Raw genomic sequence first — 22,442 nt, forward strand, 5'->3', positions numbered from 1 at the left:
CAGTGATGGAGTTGAGCCCACGCAGGAGTGTAGGAGCAAAGTCCAGGACCAAGGTCTCCATGGTGGCCACCACCCTACTGGTGCTGACCTCAGTGCATTGGGATGCCAGCGCCACAACCTCAGCCTGAAGGTGGACGGACTCCTCCATCGTGCCTTGCAATCTGAGGAATGCAGCGGACATCCCTTCCTGATATTCCCAAGCTTGCCTTTGCAGCTCCAGCAACCGTGATATGACCAAGTCCACAGGCTCGTCATCTGACTTGGGCTCAGCAATATTCTGGCCTCCAGCAGTCCTCTGAGTGCTGGACACCTGCGAAGTCCCTGTCGGTGCCTGCTGTGGATCAGACATTGTGATGTGCTCACCAAATTGGTGGAGGGTGTGGGTGAGTGCTGTGACAGGACTTCAGGGAAGGTGCCTCCAGAGATTTCTTCGGGGCTTGATTGGAGGCCCTAGGTCATGGACTCTGTTGGCTGTTTGGCAGATGTGCCTGCGAAAGCAAAGAGAGATAATTAGTGCACGGCAGTGGCCTGTGAAACAGGACACATTACTCACAGCGTGGTTGTCCGATGGATGTTGCACTGCTGGATCGTCACTTGGTAGAGCAATGTCAATCTCGCCGTCAGACAGGACTGGTCCAGATCGTGGCTGGCCAGCTGGATGGCTCTGTTTTTAAAGTCCATGAGGACCTTGATTTTGGGCATTCCGCCACCGGTCTGTGACATTTCTCTCTTGTGTGCCAGCCAGTCCTGCATAGGCAGAGATGGAGAAAGAGTAAGCAAGACGCCTGCCAAGCCAGATGATAAGTATGCCTGGCCTATGTGGGTGGTGAGTGGTCCCATGGACGGGATGAGGACAATGACGGTGTGTGTGAGAGTGTGAATGGTCGTGTCCCTTGAACTGGCAGTGAGTGAGGGCCCTGTGGATGTGTGATGGGATTGTGAATGTGTGACTTGAGAGTGATGAGAAGAGTGACTTACCCTGGCAGAATGGAGGAGATCATTCATCCTTTTGTGGCACTGGGTGGTTGTCCTCTTCGGAAGGGCATTGGCGCTGACCACTGCTGCCACCCCCTCCCAAACTGGATTGGTCACATTGCTGCCCACCCTGTGGCCAGAGCGGGGGTACAGGACATCCTGGTGAGCCTCTACGGCAACCAGCAGTCACTCAAAGGATCTATCGTTGAAGCGGGGGGGCTGCGGTCTTTTTTCCCTTGCTGGCCTTGTCTTCGGTGCAATAGTGGTGAGCGGGAAGCAATGAGTGCAGTGCTTGCAGTTGGATTTTAAACATGGCGCCTGGTCTGATGTGGCAGCGGGGTGATGGCTGGTGGGCGAATGAGAGCCTGCTCGCCATAGAAATGGCATGTTTCCTGGGAGTGCATAAATAATCTTTGGGAAGATACAGCCTGAAAAGCTGCCATTGTGGCTGGCAGGTAAAATGTCATTTTACCCACCCGCTACTGCACTTAGTGCAAATCTGGGAAAATTTCACCCTTTGTGTCTCTTCATGAAGGAAAATACTAAAAACCTCCCAGAAATAATGGAGGATCAAGAGACTAGTATAAATGAGGAACTGCAAGGTGTTAATATTGGTTAAAAAAAATGACTCATGAAATTAATAGGACTTAAAGTAGAAAAATCTACTGGACCTGATGATCTACATCCCAGAGAGTTGAAAGAGGTGGAAGTAGAGATAGTGGATGCCTTAGTGATCAACTTTCAAAATTCTGTAGACTCTGGAATGGTTCCTGCAGATTGGAAGAAAGCAAATGTAACTGCACTATTTAAGAAAAGAGGGAGAGAGAAAACAGGGAACTATAGATCTGTTAGCCTGACATCAGTAGTAAGGAAAATGCGAGAATCTATTATAAAGGATATGATAACTGGACACTTAGAAAATAATGGTAGGATTGGGTAGAGTCAACATGGATTTATGAAACGGAAGTCATATTTAGCAAACCTTTTGGAGTTTTTTGAGGATGTAATTAGCAGAATAGATAAGGGGGAACTGGTGGATGTGGTATATTTAGATTTTCAGCAAGCTTTTGATAAGGTCCCACATAAGGGGTTAGGAAACAAAATTAGAGCACATAAAATTGGGGGCAATATACTGGTGTGGATTGAGAACTGGTTAACGGACAGAAAACAAAGAGTAAGAATAAATGGGTATTTCTCAGGCTGACAAGCTGTGATTAGTGGGGTACTGCAAGGATCAGTGCTTGGGCCTGAGCTCTTCACAATTTATATCAATGATTTGGATGTGGTGATTAAAGGTAATATTTCCAAGTTTGCAGATGACACAAAACTAGGTAGAAGCATGAGTTGTGAGGAGGATAAAATGACACTTCAAGAGGATTTGGAGAAGCTAAGCAAATGGGCAGAAATTTTGCCGATGGAGTACAATGTGGAGAAATGTGAGCTTATGCACTTTGGTAGGAAAAACAGAAATACAGAATATTTCTTAAATGGTGAGAGGCTGGAAAGTGTTGAACTTCAAAGGGACTCTAATGTCCTTGTTGATGAGTCACTGAAAGCTAACACGCAGGCACAGCAAGCAATTAAGGCAGCAGATAGTATGTTGGCCTTTATTACAAAAGGATTTGAGTATAGGAGTAACAATGTCTCACTGCAATTATATGGAGCCTTGGTGAGATGGCACCTGGAGTATTGTGTGCAGTCCTGGTCTCCTTAGCTAAAGACAGATATACCTGCCATAGGGGGAGTGCAATTAATTTTCACTAAATTAATTCCTGGAAATGGAGGGATTGTGTGATGAAGAAAGCCTAAATAGACTGGGCCTTTATTCTCTGGAGTTTAGAGGAATGAGAGGTGGTGTCATTCAAATATATAGAATTCTTACAGGGCTCGAAAGGGTAGATGCAGAAAGGATGTTTCCCCTTGCTAGGGTGTCTAGAACAAGGGGCAGGTCATTTAGGACAAAGATGAGGAGGAATTTATTCACTCAGAGGGTGGGGAATCTTTGGAATTCTCTTCCCCAGAGGGCTGTAAAGGCTCAGTCATCGAGTATGTTCAAGACTGTGATTGATAGATTTCAACATATTAAAAACATCAAGGGATGAGGGGATAGTGGAAGAAAATAGTGTTGAAGTAGAAGATCAGCCATGATCTAATTGAATGGCAGAGCAGACTTAAGGGGCTGCATAGCCTCCTCCTGCTCCTATTTATTAGGTTCTTATGTCTAGTGTTGGACAGAGCTGTGTGCACAAGCAAGCATGGAGACAGCTCCTAGTTTGATTCCTTTACTATATATATGTCCATAGTTCTTGTAGTTAATAAATACATACAATTAACTTACTTAAGACTATAAAGACTTCATTAAGACCTACCAAACGTCATCCAACACCTTACAATGCACAATTGCACTACTGAGACAATGCCATGTTGTCGGAGGGGCCGTGCTGAAGGAAGACCAACAGAATTGTAAAGGAGATGGGCTAGCCCTTATAGTAAGATATTGCATAAAGACATTAATGAGAAAGGATCTGGCCTCTGAAGATCATGAAGTAGAATCAGTGTGGGTGGAAATTAGGAATAGCAAGAGTCAGAAAAAACAGGAGGGAGTAGTTTATAGGCCCCCTATCAGTAATTATATCGTTGGGCAGAGCATTAACCAAGAAATTATTGGAGCCTGTAACAAAGGAAACGTAATAATTGTGGGGGACTTTAATCTTTACATAGACTGGGACAATCAAATTGGAAAGAATGGTCTAGAAGATGAGTTTGTACAATATTTTGTGGCAGTTTCTTGGAGCTGTACATACTGGAACTGACTAGGGACAAAGCTACCTTAGATCTGGTATTGTGTAATGAAGCAGGGTTAATTAGTAATGTCATAGAAAAAGATCCACTGGGAAACAGTGACCATAATAATATTCAATTCCATGTTAAGTTTGAAAGTGACATATTCCAATTGCAAACAAAAATCTTAAATTTAAACAAAGCCAATGACATAGGTATGAGGGGAAAACTGGCTAAAGTTAATTGGGTAGATAGACTGAAAGGTATGGAGGTAAATGAACAATGGGAAACATTTAAATAAACAATTCAAAATGTTCAACAAAAATACATTCCATTGAAGAACAGAAACTCTGCAAGAAGGACTCATCCATGGCTTGCTCAGGAAGTTAAGTATTAGATTAAAAAAAGAGGCTGGCTACTGTTTTTTTGCAACATTTTAAGTCTTAAGATTGGGAGTGTTTTAGAAGCCAGCAAAGGCCACCAAAAAATTGATAAAAGGGAAAAAGTAGAATCTGAGAGTAAACTAGCTAGGAATATAAGTATATAAAAAAGGAAAAGAGTAGCTAAAGTAAACCTTGGCCCCTTAGAAGCAAAGGCAGGAGCAAATATCATGGGAAATGAGGAAATGGCAAAGGCATTGAACAAATGTTTGTGTCTGTTTTCACAGTAGAAGACACAAATTCCATACCAGAAATGGACAATAACCTAGGGGCTAAAAAGAGTGAGGAAATTAGGGAAATTAATATAAGCAGTGGTAACATATTGGAGAAATGTAAGGGGCTAAAATCCAACATATCCCTGGGACCTAATGACCAAAGTCTAAAAGAGGGTCTGGGAGAGAAATCATAGGTCTTGAAGCTTCTCCTCTTTCAGAGCCCCTTATTCCCCAAGTGCCCCCAATTAACCCTCTCCCTAAATCAAGCATGATATTTTTTCCCCTTTCAAGATTCACCAACCACAGAAAGGTCCTAGTGAACTGATTACGGCCGTTGTTAGTATCAAAAATCTTAAACTTTCTTTCTGCATCTACCCTGTCAAGCTTTGTAAGCATTCTGTATGTTTGAGTGATATCACCTCTCATTGTTCTGGTTATATATGCAGTGTGGGTCATTAATATTAAGAGCAGCAATGATATAATGTATTGTTAGTTTGTGTGCATCCTATAGGTGATCCCACCACGGTTATTAAACAAGCCAGAGAGTACAAATTTTAGTATATTAGCATCATGCAATATTGTTAAGTTGACAGGAAAATATCCTATTAGTTATATATAACACTGTGCAGATGATAACATTGATTTCAGTGACTACCTCAGCCCTCATTAACATGTTCTGCACATTGTACCATGTGAACAGAGTGACAGTAAATTCATATTTGGGGGAAACATTCAATACCTGCAACCCAGATAAACTGCACAAGATCTTTTCCATTCTGTAGCAAAAATAGAAGACTTCCTCCTGCATGTTATTATTCAATATAATTATTTCACAGAATGGGTGTAATTGGATTCTATTTTGTCAGTAATCTCACAGGGTAGAGAGGTCAAATGACTTCTGAATGACAAAGCGGACTGATTGAACAACCGAGGTCTTCACTGTCAGTGAGAAGCATTGGAGTCCTCAGGTGTCTCTGTGTGACACAGCTTTTATAAGGCCAGATGACAAAGACTGAATGGTCACAATCGTATCAGTGTTTTCTTGATCAGCAAGCCTGAAGACTCTGCTGATTGCTGCTTCTCATTACAATATATTTTCAATATCTACTATGCAACACAACTTTATCATGATATTTCATTCTCAAAATTGTTCATAAAAGCACCAAAATAGAGTGGGATAATAGGTAAGTAGGCAAAAGAGCAATATTGAAGTCATTGGAAAAGACTCTTGAGAATCAATTGCAGGATAAATAGGTTACTGATTTACTATGAGCCCATTACACACTCCTGGCAATTTAACCCCACAAATCCTGCTCACAGTAAACTTCCATTAGTCACAAAAGGAACAGAATTCAGCCATGATTCCGTCATATATTTGCAAGGTAATTATGGATGACAAAGGTCATCTAGCCCAGCTCATCTCACCCATCCCAACTGACTTACAAACATATGTATTAGGACCAGGTGTAAGCCATTCAGCCCCTTGAACCTGCTCCACTATTTGATAACATTACCTACATTATACCAGTGACTACAATTCAAAAGTATTTAATTGGCTGTAAAGCAATTTGAGATACCCTGAAAAGTGCTGTATAAATGTCTTTGTTTCATTACATCTACATGGCGTAGGGAGAATGATTGTAGCAGTAGTGAAATTGGAGGCCCAACGCTGATTCTCTAAGGATAATTAATCACAGAGTAATCAACTGATGTTAGGAAAGTGGCTACAAAGAAATCACTACATTTACAAAACAATTCAACTCTGTAGCTAATACAGCCTTACCATTCTGACTTCTCTGACACCAACCCACAATATACCATAAATTAAATCTGCGCCTTTCACACTAATGATATTATCCCTACGATTTGTCAATCAGACACCTACCAGCAGCTTAGAGAAAATGTAGATTGGATTGTGATCTGAATTTTTCAGAGTAGAATGATACCAGGTACATAAATTCAGTACAGCGTTAACTTAAGAAATGGATTGTTTCCCCTTTGCCCAGAAATTGTCATACAAATTGTCTTGTTCACTGTGAATTTACAGCCTAAAATGGAAAAATGTAATTAATAAATAAGAAACTCCAACAGCAAAAAAGAGTGAAGCCCCCAACATATGTCATCCCTGCACACCCTTCTCATGGGTCCTGGCTGGAGAGATAATGGATGTGCTAGCTATGGTGTTCCAAAGTTTCTTACATTCAGAAACAGACCCACTAATTTTGAAGTTGGCAAATGTTACACCGCTTTTCAAGAAAGGAGAAAAAGAGAAAACAGTGATCTACAAGCCAGTTAGCCTAACATCAGTTGTTGGGAAAATGCTGGAATCTATTGTTAAGTAAGTCTTAGCAATACACTTAGAAAAACATAGTATGTTTGGAACTAGTTAACATGGTTTCACTGAAGGAAATCTTGTTTGACATCTTTACTAGGCTTTTTTGAGGATGTAACTAGTAGGGCAGATAGAGGGGAACCAGTAGATGTTGTATACATAGATTTCAAAAAGGCATTCGATAAGGTGCCACAGAAAAGGTTAAGGGAATTGTGGGTAGTATTTTAGCATGGATAGAGGATTGATTAACGGATAGAAAACAGAGTGTGGGCATAAATGGGACTTTTTCAAGTTGGCAGGCAGTGAATAGTATAGCGTCACAAGGATCTGTGCTGGGGCCTCAGCTATTTACAATCTATGTTAATGACTTAGATGAAGAGACAGAGAGTAATGCATCTAAGTTTGTTGATGATACCAAGCTACGGAGAAAGGTAAGCTGTGGGAAGGGCAGAGAGGCTGCAAAGATATATAGACGGGATAGGTGAGTGGGCAACAAGAGGGCAGATGGAATATAATTATAGGGAAGTGTGAAGTTATTCACTTTGGTTGTAAGAATAAAAAAGATTATTTTCTAAAGGTGAGAAACTTGTAAGTGTTGATGTTCAGAGACTTTAGTGTGCTTGTACAAGGAACACAGAATATTAGCATGAAGGCACAGCAATTAGGCCTTAATTGCGAAAGGATTGGAGTACAAGAATAAAGAAGTCTTGCTACAGTTGTACAGGTTTTTGCTGAGACAGCAACTGGAATATTGTATGCAGCTTTGGTCTCCACATTTAAGAAAGGATATACTTGGATTCGAGGCAGTACAGCCAATGTTTACTAAACTGGTACCTTGGATGAGGGAGTTGTCCTATGATGAGAGGTTGAGTAAATTAGGTTTGTGTTCTTTGGCGTTTAGAAGAATGAGAGGTGATCTCATTCAAACCCACAAAATTTTAAAGGGGCTTGATTGGGTGGGATGCTTAGAAATTGTTTCTATTTGTTGGGGACACTGGTTCAGGATGAGGGGTCAATCATTTAGGACTGAAATGTTTCAACTTTAGAAAAATTACTTCAGTTAAAGGGGTGTGAATCTTTGGAATTTTCCACCCCAGAGGGTTGTGGATGCTCAGTCGTTGAATACATTTAAGGCTGGTATAGACAGATTTTTGGTGTCTCAGGGAATTAAGGAATATGGGGAGTGGGCAGGAAAATGCAGTTGAAGCCCAAGATCAGCCATGATCATATTAAATAGGGGAGCAGGATTGCTGCTCCTATTTCTTATGACGGAGTGCCTCACTGTTGGAGGGGCTATGATGAGGGAGCACTGCAATGGCGGAGGGGCTGGGCTGAGGGAGCACCGCACTCGCAGAGGGGCCAGGCCAAGGGAGCGCCATACCATTGGATGTGATGTTAAACTGATGCCTTGTCTACCTTCTTAGTTGGACATAAAAGATCATTTATCACTAATCCTAAGAAACACAGGGCCATTCTCTCAGGTGTCCTGGCCAATATGTATTACTGACTCAACATTTAAAACAAATTACTTGATGATTAGCATATTGCTGTTTGCAGGGTCTTGCTTGAGCAAATTAATTGCCATGTTTCCTACATTACAACAGTGACTGCACTTCAGATAGATACTTCATTGGCTGTAAGATGCTTTGAGATTTCTTGAGGTTATGAAAGGCAAGTGTGAAGTTCTCTTAGTAATACCCAATAACAGGGTTCCCTGTGTTACTTACTGGTACCTGACCCTGGAAGATTCAATTTAATAATCCTGGCTCTGTGAACTCTGGTTGTGTTGATCAGATGTGGAATTTGCTTCCTTCTTCCTTAACCAAGGTTTCCCACCCACTGCGGTTGACAGGGCCGCCAACCATGTCTGACCCATCTCCCACGCCTCTGCCCTCACCCCTTCCTCTTCATCCCAGAACCATGATAGGGTCTCCCCGTGTCCTCAATTTTCACCCCACCAGCCTCCACGTTCAAAGGATCATCCACCGCCATTTCCGCCAACTCCAGTATAATGCCACCACCAAACACATCTTCCCTTCACCCGCCCTGTTGCCATTCCATAGGAACCATTCCATCCATGATACTTTAGTCCACTCCTCCATCACCCTCAACACCTCATCTCCCTCCCACGGCACCTTCCCATGCAATTGCAGAAAGTGCAACACCTGCCTCTTTACCTCCTCCCTCCTCACTGTCCAAGGACCCAACATTTCTTTCAGGTGAAGCAGAGCTTCATTTGTGCCTCCTTTAATTTGGTCTACTGCATTCACTGCTCCCAATGCTCTACATTGGAGAGACCAAACGCAGAATGGGTGACCGCTCTGCGGAACACCTTCAGTCTGTCCACAAGCGTGACACAGACCTTCCTGTTGCTTGCCGTTTCAACACACCATCCTGCTCTCATGCCCACATGTCCGTCCTTGGCCTACTTCAATGTTCCAGTGAAACCCAATGCAAACTGGAGGAACAGCACCTCATCTTCCAATTGGGCACTTTACAGCTTTCCGAACTTAATATTGAGTTCAGAAGCTTCAGACCATGAACTCTCTCCTCCATCCTCATCCCTTTTTTATCCCCTTTTTTCAATATTCTATTTTTATTTTTTGTCCACTTATTTTTATTTATTTTCATTTTTATTAATTGTTTTATCTCCACCATTTATCCTATTTTCGATCTTTTTTCCCAACACCATCTCCTCCTCCTACCCCACCTCCACAAGGGCCATCTGTCACTTGTTCGTGTTGTTCTTTCCAGAGTGCTCACACTTGTCCTGCTATTCTCACGTTCTGCTTTCTGACCTTAATGCCACCATCAGCATCTCCTTCAGCCCGTACCACTACCATTAACACCCCTTTGTCCTTTTGTTCATGACATCTTTGTCAATCTCTCCTTTGCCCCCACCCATCGCTGGCCTTTCTATCCAGCTTCACCTGCTCCACCCCAATAATATAAATTTCATCACAATTTTACTTCTCTTTAGCTCTGAAGAAGAGTCATACGAACTCAAAATATTAACTCTGTTTTTCTCTCCACAGTTGCTGTTAGACCTGCTGAGTTTTTCCAGCATTTTCTGTTTTTGTTTGGAATTTGCTGTCATGGCTATAAACATAAACAGAATTACTGTTTATTAACACCTGTAGATTTATATACAATAATACAAACACACTGTACATAGAACATACTTCCTTGCCCCATCACCCACCGTGTTACCCTCTCCCATCGCCTAGTTCCCCTCCCCCATTATGTTCCCTCTTCAAGGCCAAGCTTGAAAAGCAGACAAAAGTTGATAAATAGGCCTCCAAAACTTGTCCCCTAGCTCATAGGGAGCAGCCTCCAATACTGCTCGCTCCTCCAAGTGAAGGGGGTTGTTGTGCAAGACTTGTGCTCTGGATTATCCTCTTTCTGGAACAAGCTGTAACAGAGAGAGGTGAGTGCTCGTCAAGGTCAGTGCCTCAGCACCTCAGGGATCATGGAATGGGGACCTCGAGACCTGAATCCTGTACCACAGACAATGATGCAATTAAAGTGCTGAGGCCTTGCCCCAATATTTAGGCAGGTCTGAGGTACTTTAGGCTGCAAAACAAACCGACGAATTGGCAAATAAAGGAACTGGCTTTATTCAAAGCAGTGAATTTGCCATCACCATCCCTGTGTCCTGAGTTGTGACTGTGTTGTTTAATGTAGTGAGTTAGTGTTGTTGAGCAGTTTGGTTTGAAGTTCCTCCACTATTCCTGATAGGTTCATGCTCTGTAAGGCCTGGTACACGGACTCCATTGAGGCTGTATGTTGCTGGCTCCACTGTCGCAGCATTTCATACTGCTGGTCCCGGGACTGGGCAACATCCATCTCAATCCTCTCAATATCACAGTCCCTCAGCTCCAACAAACGCATCAACTCTTTCCATCTTCGCACTGGCACCAAATTGATGATCTCATACAAAGTCTTTCCCTTCAGGGACGTGGCTGCTGAACAAGAAAGATCCAGTCAAAGACCATCCTCCTCATGTCACACATTGCCTGCTTCAGACCATACACTGCCCTCCCCTGGCCAGATATCACAAGCCTCCAGCTGCAAATTCCCAGAGCAGGAACAGCATGGGGTTCGGATACAGGGTAAAGCTCCCTCTACAATGTCCCATCAAACACTCCCAGGACAGGTACAGCACAGGGTTAGATATAGAGTAAAGCTCCCTCTACACTCTTCCCATTAAAAGCTCCGAGGGCAGGTACAGCATAGGGTTAGTTACAGAGTAAAGCTTCCTCTACACTCTCCCCATCAAACACTCCGAGGGCAGGTACAGCATGGTGTTAGATACAGAGTAAAGCTGCCTCTACACTGTCCCATCAGAAACTCCCAGGACAGGTACAGCATGAGGTTAGATACAGGGTAAAGTTCTCTCTACACTGTCCCATCACCCCAGGGCAGGTACAGTATTTTAAATAAAATCCCTTACCTTGCATCTCATGTTTGAGCAGTGTCGTCTGGGGACTGGTCCCATAAATGTTGTTGTTTGCCAGTGGCTGGGTCAGGACCTCGCCAATGAGGTCTAACTTCCCATCCGGAGTTGGAATCTCAAATGGCTTCAGGGAAAAGAGTGAAACAAGAAATTAGTGAGAACAGGTCCAGGCCTGAAAGTCCAGTAACATTTTCAGCAATTGGAGTAGATTTCGGCTCCCCTGTGTGGGGTTGGAGTGTGATAGGGATGGAGTCCGAGTGGTGAGGTGTTTTGATGGATGTCCTGGAGGATATTCATAAAATGGACACGAGGAATCGATTTGTGCAGTGGCTGGAGGGGGAGCAGTCCCCATTATCACCCTTGGTTTACAGCCCCTCACCCACCACCCTCTTCCCTGAATGTGAGCATCAGATTGAATTGGCAGACTCAGTACAAAGTTGCCCACAGCTGCAGAACGTGCTGTGGGTGGGGGGGTTGAGGGAGATATAACTTCAAGGTGAAGAGCTGGAGAGAGTGGGCAGAGCTCTTCACCTCATCAATACCAGCTGTATGACCAACCTGATAAAACTCATTACTCACCAAGGTCTTGTCTTCGTTCTTTAGCTTTTTGTCTTCTTCAGGAACTGAAACACAAACACCACGACTGAGAATCCCTCATGAATAGCTCCACTCTCTCCTTTCCCACTCATATTGCCAGCTACCTGTCATCCACTGTCGAATACCTGTTACTTATGACTCATTGTTCATTTCCCACTGCCTGCTACTCTCTGCACCAAGTTTTTGGAATCAAATGACTACTGACTAGCAGGCAATTTAACAAAATTCTGAAGCTTGGGGTAAAGTTTATCCTCAAGGAGCACAGATGTTACCTGAGATGTCAGCCATGATCAGTTGGTAGCAATCTTGCTACCAGGTTCAAGTCCCACTCCAGGACCTGAGCATAAAAATCAAGACTGGCATTCCAGTGTAGTTCTGAAGGAGTGCTGCACTGTCAGAGGTTCTGTCTGCTGAATGAGGCATTAAATTAAGGCCCCACTGCCCTTTCGGATGTTTTCCGTGGTTACTGCTGTGCATAACTGGAGGTTTTCTGTACTGATCCAGTGATGACTCATGCCATAACTCATCAGACTTCAGGGACCAAATACTTCCTGGTTTGTAACTGAGCAAATAGTGATGCATCAATCTGTAATTATACACAGGATAGTCTATAATTCCATATAAACTGCAGTTAACTTGGAGATTATGGCTCTGCAGGCAAATGTGGCAGCCATTTGGCACACAGCAGCATCTCACAATAAAACAAATGACCAGTTACTTTTTTATTAGGTGATGCTGGATGAGAGGTGAATGTTCGCTCAGGAAACCAGGGAGAACTTTCCTGTTCTTCTTCTAATAGTGCCCTGCAATCTTTAATGTCCAGCTCACCGCAGATAATGGGGCCTCATTTTAGTGCCTCATCTGAAAGATGGCACCTCTGAGAAGGAATCAGCCTGGATTTTGTGCTCAGTTCTTTGTAAATAAGAACAACATTTGAAACCACACTACTCTTCCCATCTTGGGCGGATATGTTACCCTTTTTGAGCAGCTTTTTATTTCTCAGGTCAGAATACTAAAGGACTCATTCGCCTTTGAGGATATTTTGCCGAAGTCTCTTTGTATTTTATACTGCGTACTGCTTCAAAGCTTTCTGTCTCCCCCTTGAACATTTCCTTTATGTTGGAAGGACAGGCAGAGGGATATGATTTGCAATGGGTGAATACACATTTTTGCTTCTTACAATCAGTTAGGTTAATCTTACACTTGAATTAAAGCAAGACAGCAGGTCCTGAACTGCCAGGTTTTACGCAGCAGATCAGTGATCCCATTCCGTCAGTTACTGAGGGCTGAATTTTACTTTTGTGGCAGGGGTCCTGACAATAGGCCAGAAAACTGGAGGTGACCCTGCCTCGGCTGTCTGCAGGACCCACAGCTGCATTTTACGTGGCGTCAGGCAATTAATTGGTTGCTGCCTGGGCTGCTGCCTCTTTAAAGGACAGCCACCCACCCTGAGGAGTGCCTAGTCAATCAGAAGACTGTCACTGGGCGTGGTGGCCACTGCTGGTACTCTGGAAGAAAGGATGCCAGGTAAGTGTGGGTCTGTTGGGGTCTGTGGGTGCCAGGATCAGTCAGGCAAGCCCCATCTTTGGTTGGTGAGGGCAGACGATGCCATTGCCAGGGGTGGGGGTGTGGGGGCTGCAGCCATTGCTGCCCAGGGAGGCCACTCTGTGGGCTAAGTGGTGTCCAAATAGGAGGGCACCTTTGCTATGAGTCCACAGGGAAGTCGCCTGGGTTCACCTGGCAGTGTCCCCACATGGCACAGGGCCCACCTGCCGCTGGTAAAATGCCAGCAGGGGTGGGAAAATGTCCTTAATTGGCCATTGAAGTGACTCAATTGGGCTCTGGGTGGAAGAGCAGTCCTCCCCAATGTCCAGTTCTGGCAAAATGGCACAACAGCAAGAAGGCAACAGACACTTCTTCCCCCGCCTTCCATCATAATTTTATGATCCCCTCCCCACCTCCCAGTCTGTCCCCAAAGGGCTTGTAAAATCCAGCCCAGAATGTCTTCCTAAGTGTGTGTGGGATTTCGGGGAAGTCAGTGATAAAAGTGGAATAGCCATTGACCTTTATGTTCACAGTGGGAGCAATGTGGGGGTCATGGAACAGTCCAGCAGTGAGGGGGGTGTACAAAATGGTGCAGTCAGTTCGGGAGAAGGAAGGATGGCCATTGATCTTTCTGTTCTCCTACACCATCCCATTCCTGTAAATATGGAACAAACTCCAGATTCTTGGATCTTTTGCATCCTTTGAATTATGGAAACACAGATAGTACAGCCCATTGAGTCTGTACCGGCTCTTTTGAAGAGTAATCCAGTTAATTCCACTTCCCTGTTTCTTCTTCATAATCCTGTATTTTTTTTTCTCCTTCAAGTATTTCTCCAATTCCCTTTGAAGGCCTCTATTGAATCTGTATCCACATCTTATCAGGCAGTGAGTTCTGAATCTGAACCACCTGTTGCGTAAAAAAGCTTTTCCTCTGGTTCTTTTGCCAATCACCTTAATTCTGTGCCCCCTTGTTATCGACACTTTAGCCATTGGAAGCGGTTCTCGAAATAAACCCTTCATGGCTTTAAACACATTTATTAAATCTCCTCAACTTTCTCTGCTCTATGTAGAACAACGTAGGAAATAGGACCAGCATTCGGCTCCTCGAACCTGCTCTGCTATTCAGCTAGATCATGGCTGATCTTCTACCTCAATGTCATTTTCCCACACTATGCCCATATCTCTCGATATTTTTAATATCTAGAAATCTATTGCTCTCTGGCTTTTATATACTAAATGACTGATCCTCCACGACTCTCTGTGATGGAGAATTCCAAAGATTCATCACTTTCTGAGTGAAGAAATTCTTCCTCATATCAGTCCTAAATGGCCTACCTCTTATTCTGAGACTGTGTCCCCAGTTCTAGATCCCCCAGCCAGGGGAAACATCCTTCTTGCATCTACCCTGTTGACCCCTGTAAGAATTTTGTATGCTTCAATGAGATCACCTCTCATTCTTCTAAACTCAAGAGAATAAAGGCCCAGTCTCCTCAATCTCTCCTCATAGGACAATCTCGCCAATCCAAGAATGAACCTTCATTGCACTCCCTCTATGGCAAGTATATCCTTCCTTAGGTAATGTTATGACCAGGTGAGAAGGGGTGGACTGGGTCCCCTCTATTCAACCTCCTCAGTTGGTCGCAACAAAGGTTGAAGTTTCCTTTTCATGAGGATATGCCTATTCCAAATCAGAATGTATTTAACGATTTAAGCTGTGAGCAACAAAGAGCCAATCAAACAAGGCTTTCTTAAGTTAAAGAAAGAGAAAATTTATGAACCCAAGTAAAAAAGTAATAAAAATGTGACATCAAGCATTCGGCCCTCATGCAGTCATTAGAGCCCACACACACACACACACACTTACATGTATCAGAAGAGTCCAATTAAAGAAAGTTAAAATAATATATGGCTAAGAGACCTTTGATTATACTCGAGGTGCAGATTTTTAAACATTACAGCTGATTTGGATTAGCTGGTTTTGAAAATGCTGTCAGATGTAGATGTTGCAATTATTATGAGATCTCAGTTCACTGGTAGATTTCTGGTAAAGTTGACTTCTGAACTGGGTCATTCATACTTGTTCCAAAAGAGAGAAAGGGAGCGAGAGAGCTTTCAGCCTGTCTCTTCTGCAGAAGTCTTATTTGCAATCTCTCTGCAGTGGCTGCAGCCTGGCCTGTTATACTTCACCCATTGTGTATTTCCAAGGGGTTTTAGGTTGGCCTGTCTGTGCCCAGCATTGTTTCAATAACCAGCACTTTGCATTTTAATGACCCTTTCTTAGACATGACGAGTTTTGATGGGTCTCTGGACTTATTTATTTTTCACCTTCACCTTAGGAGGTGGCCTTGCATTTTTAAATAGTTTGTTCTGTCTCATTTCAAACTGCAAAATTTCCAGTCAGCTGAAAGTTTGAAAATCATTTTTTTCAAAAGTAAAGGGGTGTGGCCTCTTGACAGTAAGGAGGCCAAAACTGTATACAATACTCCAGGTGCGGTCTCACTAAGGTTCTATAGAATTGCAGCAAAACATCTTTACTCCTGTGCTCAAATCCTCTTGCAGTATAGGCCAACATACCATTTGCTTTCCTATTTGTTTGCTGCACCTGCATGTTAGCTTTCAATGACTTATGAACAAAGACACCCAGGTCACATTGGATATCAACACTTCCCAATCTCTCACTTTAAGAAACACTCTGTAGTTCTGTTTTACCTAACAAAGTGGATAACTTTGCATTATATTCCATCTGCCGTTTTTATGCCCACTCATTAAGCCGGTCTAAATCCTCTTGAAGCCTCTTTACATTGTCCTCACAACTCACACTTCCACCTAGTTTTGTGTCATTCTACAAACTTAGAAATATTTTACCTTCAATCCCTGCAGCCAAACAATTGATATAGATTGTGAACAGTTGGCACCCAAGCACTGATTCTTTGGTGCCCCACTAGTTGCAGCTTGCCAACTTGAAAATTACCCATTTATTCCTACTATCTTTTTTTTGTCCGTTAACCAATTCACAATCCGAGCTAGTATATTATCCACAATCCCAAGTACTATAATTTTGCTTATAACCTCTTGTGTGGCACCATATTGAAAGCCTTCTGAAAATCCAAATACATTCACTGGTTCCCCCTTAGCTATTCTGTTAGTTACATCCTCAAAAAACTCTTAACAGGTTTGTCAATCATGATTTCCCTTTCATAAATCCATGTTGACTCTGCCCAATTCCACCATTATTTTCTAAGTGCCCAGTTATCACATCCACTATCTATACAGACACCTCATTCAACAGTCTGGGATGTAGATCATCAGGTCCAAAGAATCTATCAATTTTCAGTCCTATTAATTTCTCCAGTACTACTTTTTTTTACTAATTTCTTTCAGTTTCTCGTTCTCGCTAGTTGCTCGGTTCTTTAGTATTTCTGGGAGGTTTTTTGTATCTTCCTCCATGAAACAGGCACAAAGTATTTGTTTGGTTTCTCTACCATTTCCTTATTTCCCATTATAAATTTTCCATTCTCTGCCTGTAGTGGGCCCACAATTGTCTTTGCTAATCTTTTCATTTTTACATATCTATAGAAGGGTTTTATGTTCCTTGCTAGTGCTTTCATATTCTATTTTCTGCTTCTTTATCAGTCTTTTCATCCTCCTTTGCTGAATTTTAAAATGCTCCCAATCCCCAAGCTTACTACGTTTTTTGGCAACTTTATCAGCCTCTTCATTTGATCTAATACAAGCTTTAACTTCTTTTGTTAGCCATGGTTGGGTCACTTTTCCTTCTAAGTTTTTGTGCCTCAGAGGAATGTAAGTTTATTGTAAACCATGTATTAATTCTTTAAATGTTAGCCATTGCCTGTCTACTGTCATACCTTTTAATGCAGTTTCCCAATCTACCACAGCCCCTCATAGCTTTGTCATTTCTTTTGTTTGGATTTAAGAGCCTAGTTTGGGATTGAATGACATCACTTTCAAACTTAATGTTAAATTCTATCATATTATGGTCACTCCTCCCTAAATACTCCTTTACAACGAGATTATTAATTAGCCCTTTCTCATTGCTAGATGAGAAATACTAGATCTAAAATAGCCTGTTCTCTAGTTGGTTCTTCTATATACTGTCCTAGAAAGCAATCTCATAAGCATTTCAGGAATTTGTCCTCCATGGCACAAGTGCTAATTAGGTTTACCCAGTCTTTATGTTGACTGAAGTGCCCCATGATTATTGTATTACCCTTGTTACATGCACTTCTAATTTCCTGATTTATACTGTGCCCTACATTACTACTACTGTTTGGTAGCCTATAAACAACTCCTACCAATGTTTGCTGTTCCTTAGCTCCATCCAAACTAAATCTACATCTTGATTTTCCTGTCTAAGATCCTCTTTCACTAATGTACTTATCTGATTCTTTATTATCAGCACCAATCCACCTCCTTTTCTTTTTTGCCTATCCTTCCTAAATGTTGAATACCCATGAACATTCAGTTCCCAGCCTTGGTCACCCTGCAGCCCTGTCTCCATAATAGGAATTAGATCATACTTGTTTACTTCTACTTATGCCATCAATTCATCTATCTTGTTGTGAATGCTTTGTGCATTCAGATAGAATGCCATTAATTCTGCCTTTTCATTATTTTACCAACCTCTAGCCTTATCTGCTAACGCAGTCTTAAATTGGTATGCTCTGTTCTTCCTGCCAGATTCTGATTATTATTTCCCTTATTGTTACCTTGCTCTCTTGTCTTGTCCTCTCTCTATAATTTATCATATCTTCCCTCATTTGATTCCTCTCCTCCGCTATTTAGTTTAAAGTCCTATCTATAGACTTAATTATATGACTCAGCAGAACACTGATTCCAGCCCGGTTCAGATGAAGACCATCCCATACAGGAACCACTTTTCCCTCTACTGGTGCCTGTGCCCCATGAATCTAAATCCAACACCAATCTTTGAACCAAGTATTTACCCTACACCAATTTGCTCGTGGCTCAGGTAATAATCCAGAAATTATTGACTTTGAGGTTCTGCTTTTTAATTTAGTCCCTAGCTGCTCATTCTCTCTAAGCAGAATCTCTTTCCTAGTCCTACCTATGTTGTTGGTACCTTCATGGATCATGACAACTGGATCCTCCTTCTCCCACTGCATGTTCCTCTTCAGCCCACAGCAGATGTTCTGAACTGTGGCGCTGGGCAGGCAACACAGCCTTCTGGACTCTCGTTCTCAGATGAAGAGAACTGTGTCTATCTCCTGACTATACTGTCCCCAACTACTAATACATTCCTATTAACTCCCCCAGCTTGAATGGCTTCTTATACCATGGTACATGGTCAGTTCATTAATCTACCCTGCAGCCCCCGCTTTCATCCACATAGGCTGCAGGAGCTTTGAACTGTTGGAAAATTGCAAGGGCTAAGGGCCTTCCACTTCTAGCTTCTTGAGCCTCATAACTGCCTCACTCGCAGGCCTCCTGTCTGGCCATGGAAAAAATCAGAAGACTCTACCCTAAGAGGTGTGACCACCTCTGGAAATAAGTGTCCAGGTAACTTTCGCCCTCCCTGATGTGTTGTAGTGTCTGCAGCTCGGCCTCCAGCTCAATGACTCTGAACCGAAGTTTCCCCAGCCACAGACATTTACTACAGACATGCTTGCCTTGGAAGACACAGATGTCCATGAATACTCACATTCTGCAGCTGCCACACATCACCTGCCTTGCCTTCTTTGTAGCATTTAATTAATTGGCTGATTACATTTTAATTAATGTCTCTAGTCCTGCCTGTGCTTATATTCTTAATATTTCAATAAATATTCTACTAACCCGGATTGAAATTCCCTAGTTAAGATAAATAGGAAATACTCACCAGCCAATCTAATAAGCTTTACTGCTAATAGTAAACCTTTCTACAACTAATTAAACCTTACAATTATTAAAATTACCAAAGTTTTGAAAGATAAATCAGTAAAATACTCACTAACCAATCAACTACCTGTTTTCGTGGGACATCACATTTTGATTTTTCTCAGAACTCAGATCCACTCTGGAATCTCATATTGGACTGGGCTGGGTAGCTGTTTAAGGTGCTACTTTCTGTCTCTGGGTCCTCCTCTCTCCTGCTCTTTTAGGTGCTGCTGTCCATCTCTGGGTACTCCTTTCTCTCATCTTTTCAGAGCTGTTTCCTGTCTATTTAGGTGCTACTATCTGTCTCCAGTTCCTCCTTTCTCCCACACTTTCAGGTGCTGTCATCTGTCTAGTGTTTTATATAGTTTTAGCCTAACTTCTTGACTTTTGTACTCTGTGCCTCCATTTATAAAGTTTAGGATCCCATATGATTTATTAACTGCTTTGTTAGCCTGGTCTGCCAATTTCAAAACAGTAAAGAAGCCCAGCCTCTCTCTTCTTGCACCTCATTAAAATTGTACAATTTAGTAAGTATTGTCTCTTGTTGTTCATCTAACCAAAATGCACCATTTCATATTCTTTGGCAGTGAATTTCATCTGTCTCCTGCTATTTCAAGAGCCTAAGACCTCTTGAAGTTTATTCCCATCTTCCTCACTATTTACTACACTTCCAAGTATCGTGTTAACTGCAAATTTTGAAATTGTGCCCTGTATTCCCAAGTCTAAGTCATTGGTGCATAGCAAAAACAGCAGTAATCCCAGTTCTGAACCTCGGGGAACTTCTCTATTTACCTCCCTCCAATCTGATAAACAACCATCCAACACAACTCTTTATTCTCAATCCCTTAGCCAATTTTGTATCCATGCAGTTACTGCCCCTTTTATGCAATGGGCTTCAGTTTTACTAACAAGCTTATTATATGTTGTTTTATCAAATACCTTTTGAAAATCCATGTACACATCAACTGCACTGCCCTCTTCCACCCTCTCTTTTACTTCATCAAAAATACAATCAAGTTATTCAAACACCATTTTCTCTTAGCAAATTCATGCTGATTCTCCTTTATTAGTCCATGCTTGTCTCAGTGGCTGTTAATTTCCTCCCCAGGTTATTGTTTCTAAATGCTTCCCCACCACCAACGTTAAACTGTAATTGCCAGGTTTGTCTTTCTTTCCTTTTTGGAACAGGGCTAGAACATTTGCTATTCCCAAGAGATTGAAATTAAAGAGGATTGGAAGATTATGTCCAGCACTTTCACAATTTCTACTCTTACATCCCTCAGCTACCTAACGTGCTTCTCATCCATACCAGATGACTTATCCATTTTAAGAACTGCCATCCTTCCTAGTACTTCTCTTCTAATCTATTTTTATCTCATCCAGTATCCTGGCAACTTCCTTGTTCACTGTAGTTTGGGAAAAGTCTTCTTGAAATGTGTGTTCCACACTGGAGTGCAGAACTCCTGTGACCACTCACAAGGGACTGGGAGAGCCTGGGCCAGTCCACCGGTACCTGATTGGGGTGGGGTGGGAGGTTGTGCAGCGCAAGCCAAGGGCAACCCATGGATGTGGGTTGGGGGAGCTGTGGCAAGACAGCTGTTGATTGGGGAAGCCTGGGGAGGGGGAGCGCAATGCAATCCCAGGGCAACTTGTCACCCTCAATGCCTGAGATAACGTGGAATGGTGAGATTACCTGTGACAGTTGGGGTCTCCAGTACTTCTGGACCTCTCTCACGTTGAAATTTCTGGCGCAAAAACTGAAGCATCACAAATAGAATGAAGACAGATCCCACAGTAGCCAAAATCAGAATGGGCTTCAATCCTGGAGACAACGAAACAGTCAGTCAGTAACAATCGCCTTTGGCAATTCACAGACTACAGTCAGTAACAATTGCCCTCAGCAACACAATGATTACCGTCAGTAACAAACCCCCTTTTCAATACATGGACTACAATCAGTAACAATCATCCAGGGCAACACAAGGACAACAGTCATTAACAATCACTCAGGGCAGCGCAGGAACTGCAGTCGGTAACAACCACCCTGAGCAACACAGGTTCTAGAGGCAGTAACAATCACCTAGAGCAACACAGGGACTACAGTGAGCAACAATCGCCTTCTGCAATACAGGGACTACAGTCAGTAAGTACTCCCCCCACCACCTTTGCAACGTAGGAGGATAGTCAGTAACAACTGCCCATAGAAACACATGGACGAAAGTCAGTAACTATCACCCATTACAACACAGAAACTATAGTCAGTAACTACAGTCACCCAGGACAATACAGGGCCTTCAGTCAGTCAGTAACAATCATCACAGTAATACACAGATTACAGTCAGTAACAATCACCCAGGGCAACACAGGGACAATTGTCAGTAACAATCACTGAGGACAATACAGGGATTATGGCTAGTCAGTAACAATCATCATTGCAACACACATACTGCTGTCAATTAGGAACACACACTTCCCATCATTGATCATATGTGGGAAACCCTGGCAGCTTTCCTGCCGCTCACCCCAGAATGTGCAGATCAATTGCTTGACAGCTGTGCTGATTGAGAATGACCAACACAGCCCAGCTGGGGGTGGGGGGTGGCTGGGCAAATCAGTGTTATTCTGATATTCAGATGTCTTCCTCCCATCCCCACAGTAAGAATTGTTATTCTGAGAGGGTTTCTAAGAGATACCTGTGTGCATCAAAGGTGGGTTGAAAGGCAAACAGGAACAGCTGGGAGAGGATTTATTCTGACACAGCTCCCTAAAAGAAATATTGGACACAAAAATCAGCAAAAGTCACAGAAACCATTTCAAACAAATAATCCAGAAATCAGGAGAACCAGCAGGGAGACCAAGACTTGCAGGTGTTCCACCTTTGGGGGCGCAGGGTTTAGAACAGCTCCCCTTCTCACACAGCCACCTGGCCAGAAAGAATCTCAGAATCTAAAGACATCCAATTCTAAAGGGACAGAGTACAAAAGCAGAGAGTTATTCTGCTTCCTCTATTTGAAAACTGGTCAGTGCAAAAATAATGAGGATAGGTACTGTGCTCACCGAAGACAAGCATGGATTAAATAGATTGTAAATCTCCCACTACACTGTCCCATCAAACAAGGGTAGACAGGAAGGAACTTTTCCCCTTGGTGGAGGGATCAATAACCAGGGGACATAGATTTAAGGTAAGGGCAGGGGGCAGGAAGTTT

General features: G+C 42.7%; 2 protein-coding genes across 3 annotated transcripts in view; one reads left to right on the forward strand and one right to left on the reverse strand.

Moving 5' to 3' along the window:
- LOC121287959 (tumor necrosis factor receptor superfamily member 1B-like) overlaps window positions 1–22,442 on the forward strand; it is a 77,429-nt gene that overhangs the window by 41,655 nt on the left and 13,332 nt on the right. The gene's annotated exons all lie outside the window — the stretch shown is intronic.
- The window catches only part of si:ch211-112c15.8 (tumor necrosis factor receptor superfamily member 25), a 31,509-nt gene continuing 18,918 nt past the window's right edge, over window positions 9,852–22,442 (reverse strand). The window contains exons 6-10 of one of the 2 annotated variants that reach the window (XM_041206131.1): window positions 21,930–22,000; window positions 20,930–21,058; window positions 11,779–11,822; window positions 11,197–11,323; window positions 9,852–10,705 (exon numbers count right to left, since the gene is read on the reverse strand). In XM_041206131.1, the coding sequence (XP_041062065.1) occupies window positions 10,419–10,705; window positions 11,197–11,323; window positions 11,779–11,822; window positions 20,930–21,058; window positions 21,930–22,000 (658 nt within the window). In that variant the 3' untranslated portion in view covers window positions 9,852–10,418. Of the gene's footprint in view, window positions 10,709–11,196; window positions 11,324–11,778; window positions 11,823–20,929; window positions 21,059–21,929; window positions 22,001–22,442 lie in introns of both variants that reach the window. The other variant, XM_041206130.1, reaches the window with a different exon arrangement.

The sequence above is a fragment of the Carcharodon carcharias genome, chromosome 15 (genome assembly GCF_017639515.1).
Source record: "Carcharodon carcharias isolate sCarCar2 chromosome 15, sCarCar2.pri, whole genome shotgun sequence".
In the NCBI taxonomy this organism is placed as follows: domain Eukaryota; kingdom Metazoa; phylum Chordata; class Chondrichthyes; order Lamniformes; family Lamnidae; genus Carcharodon; species Carcharodon carcharias.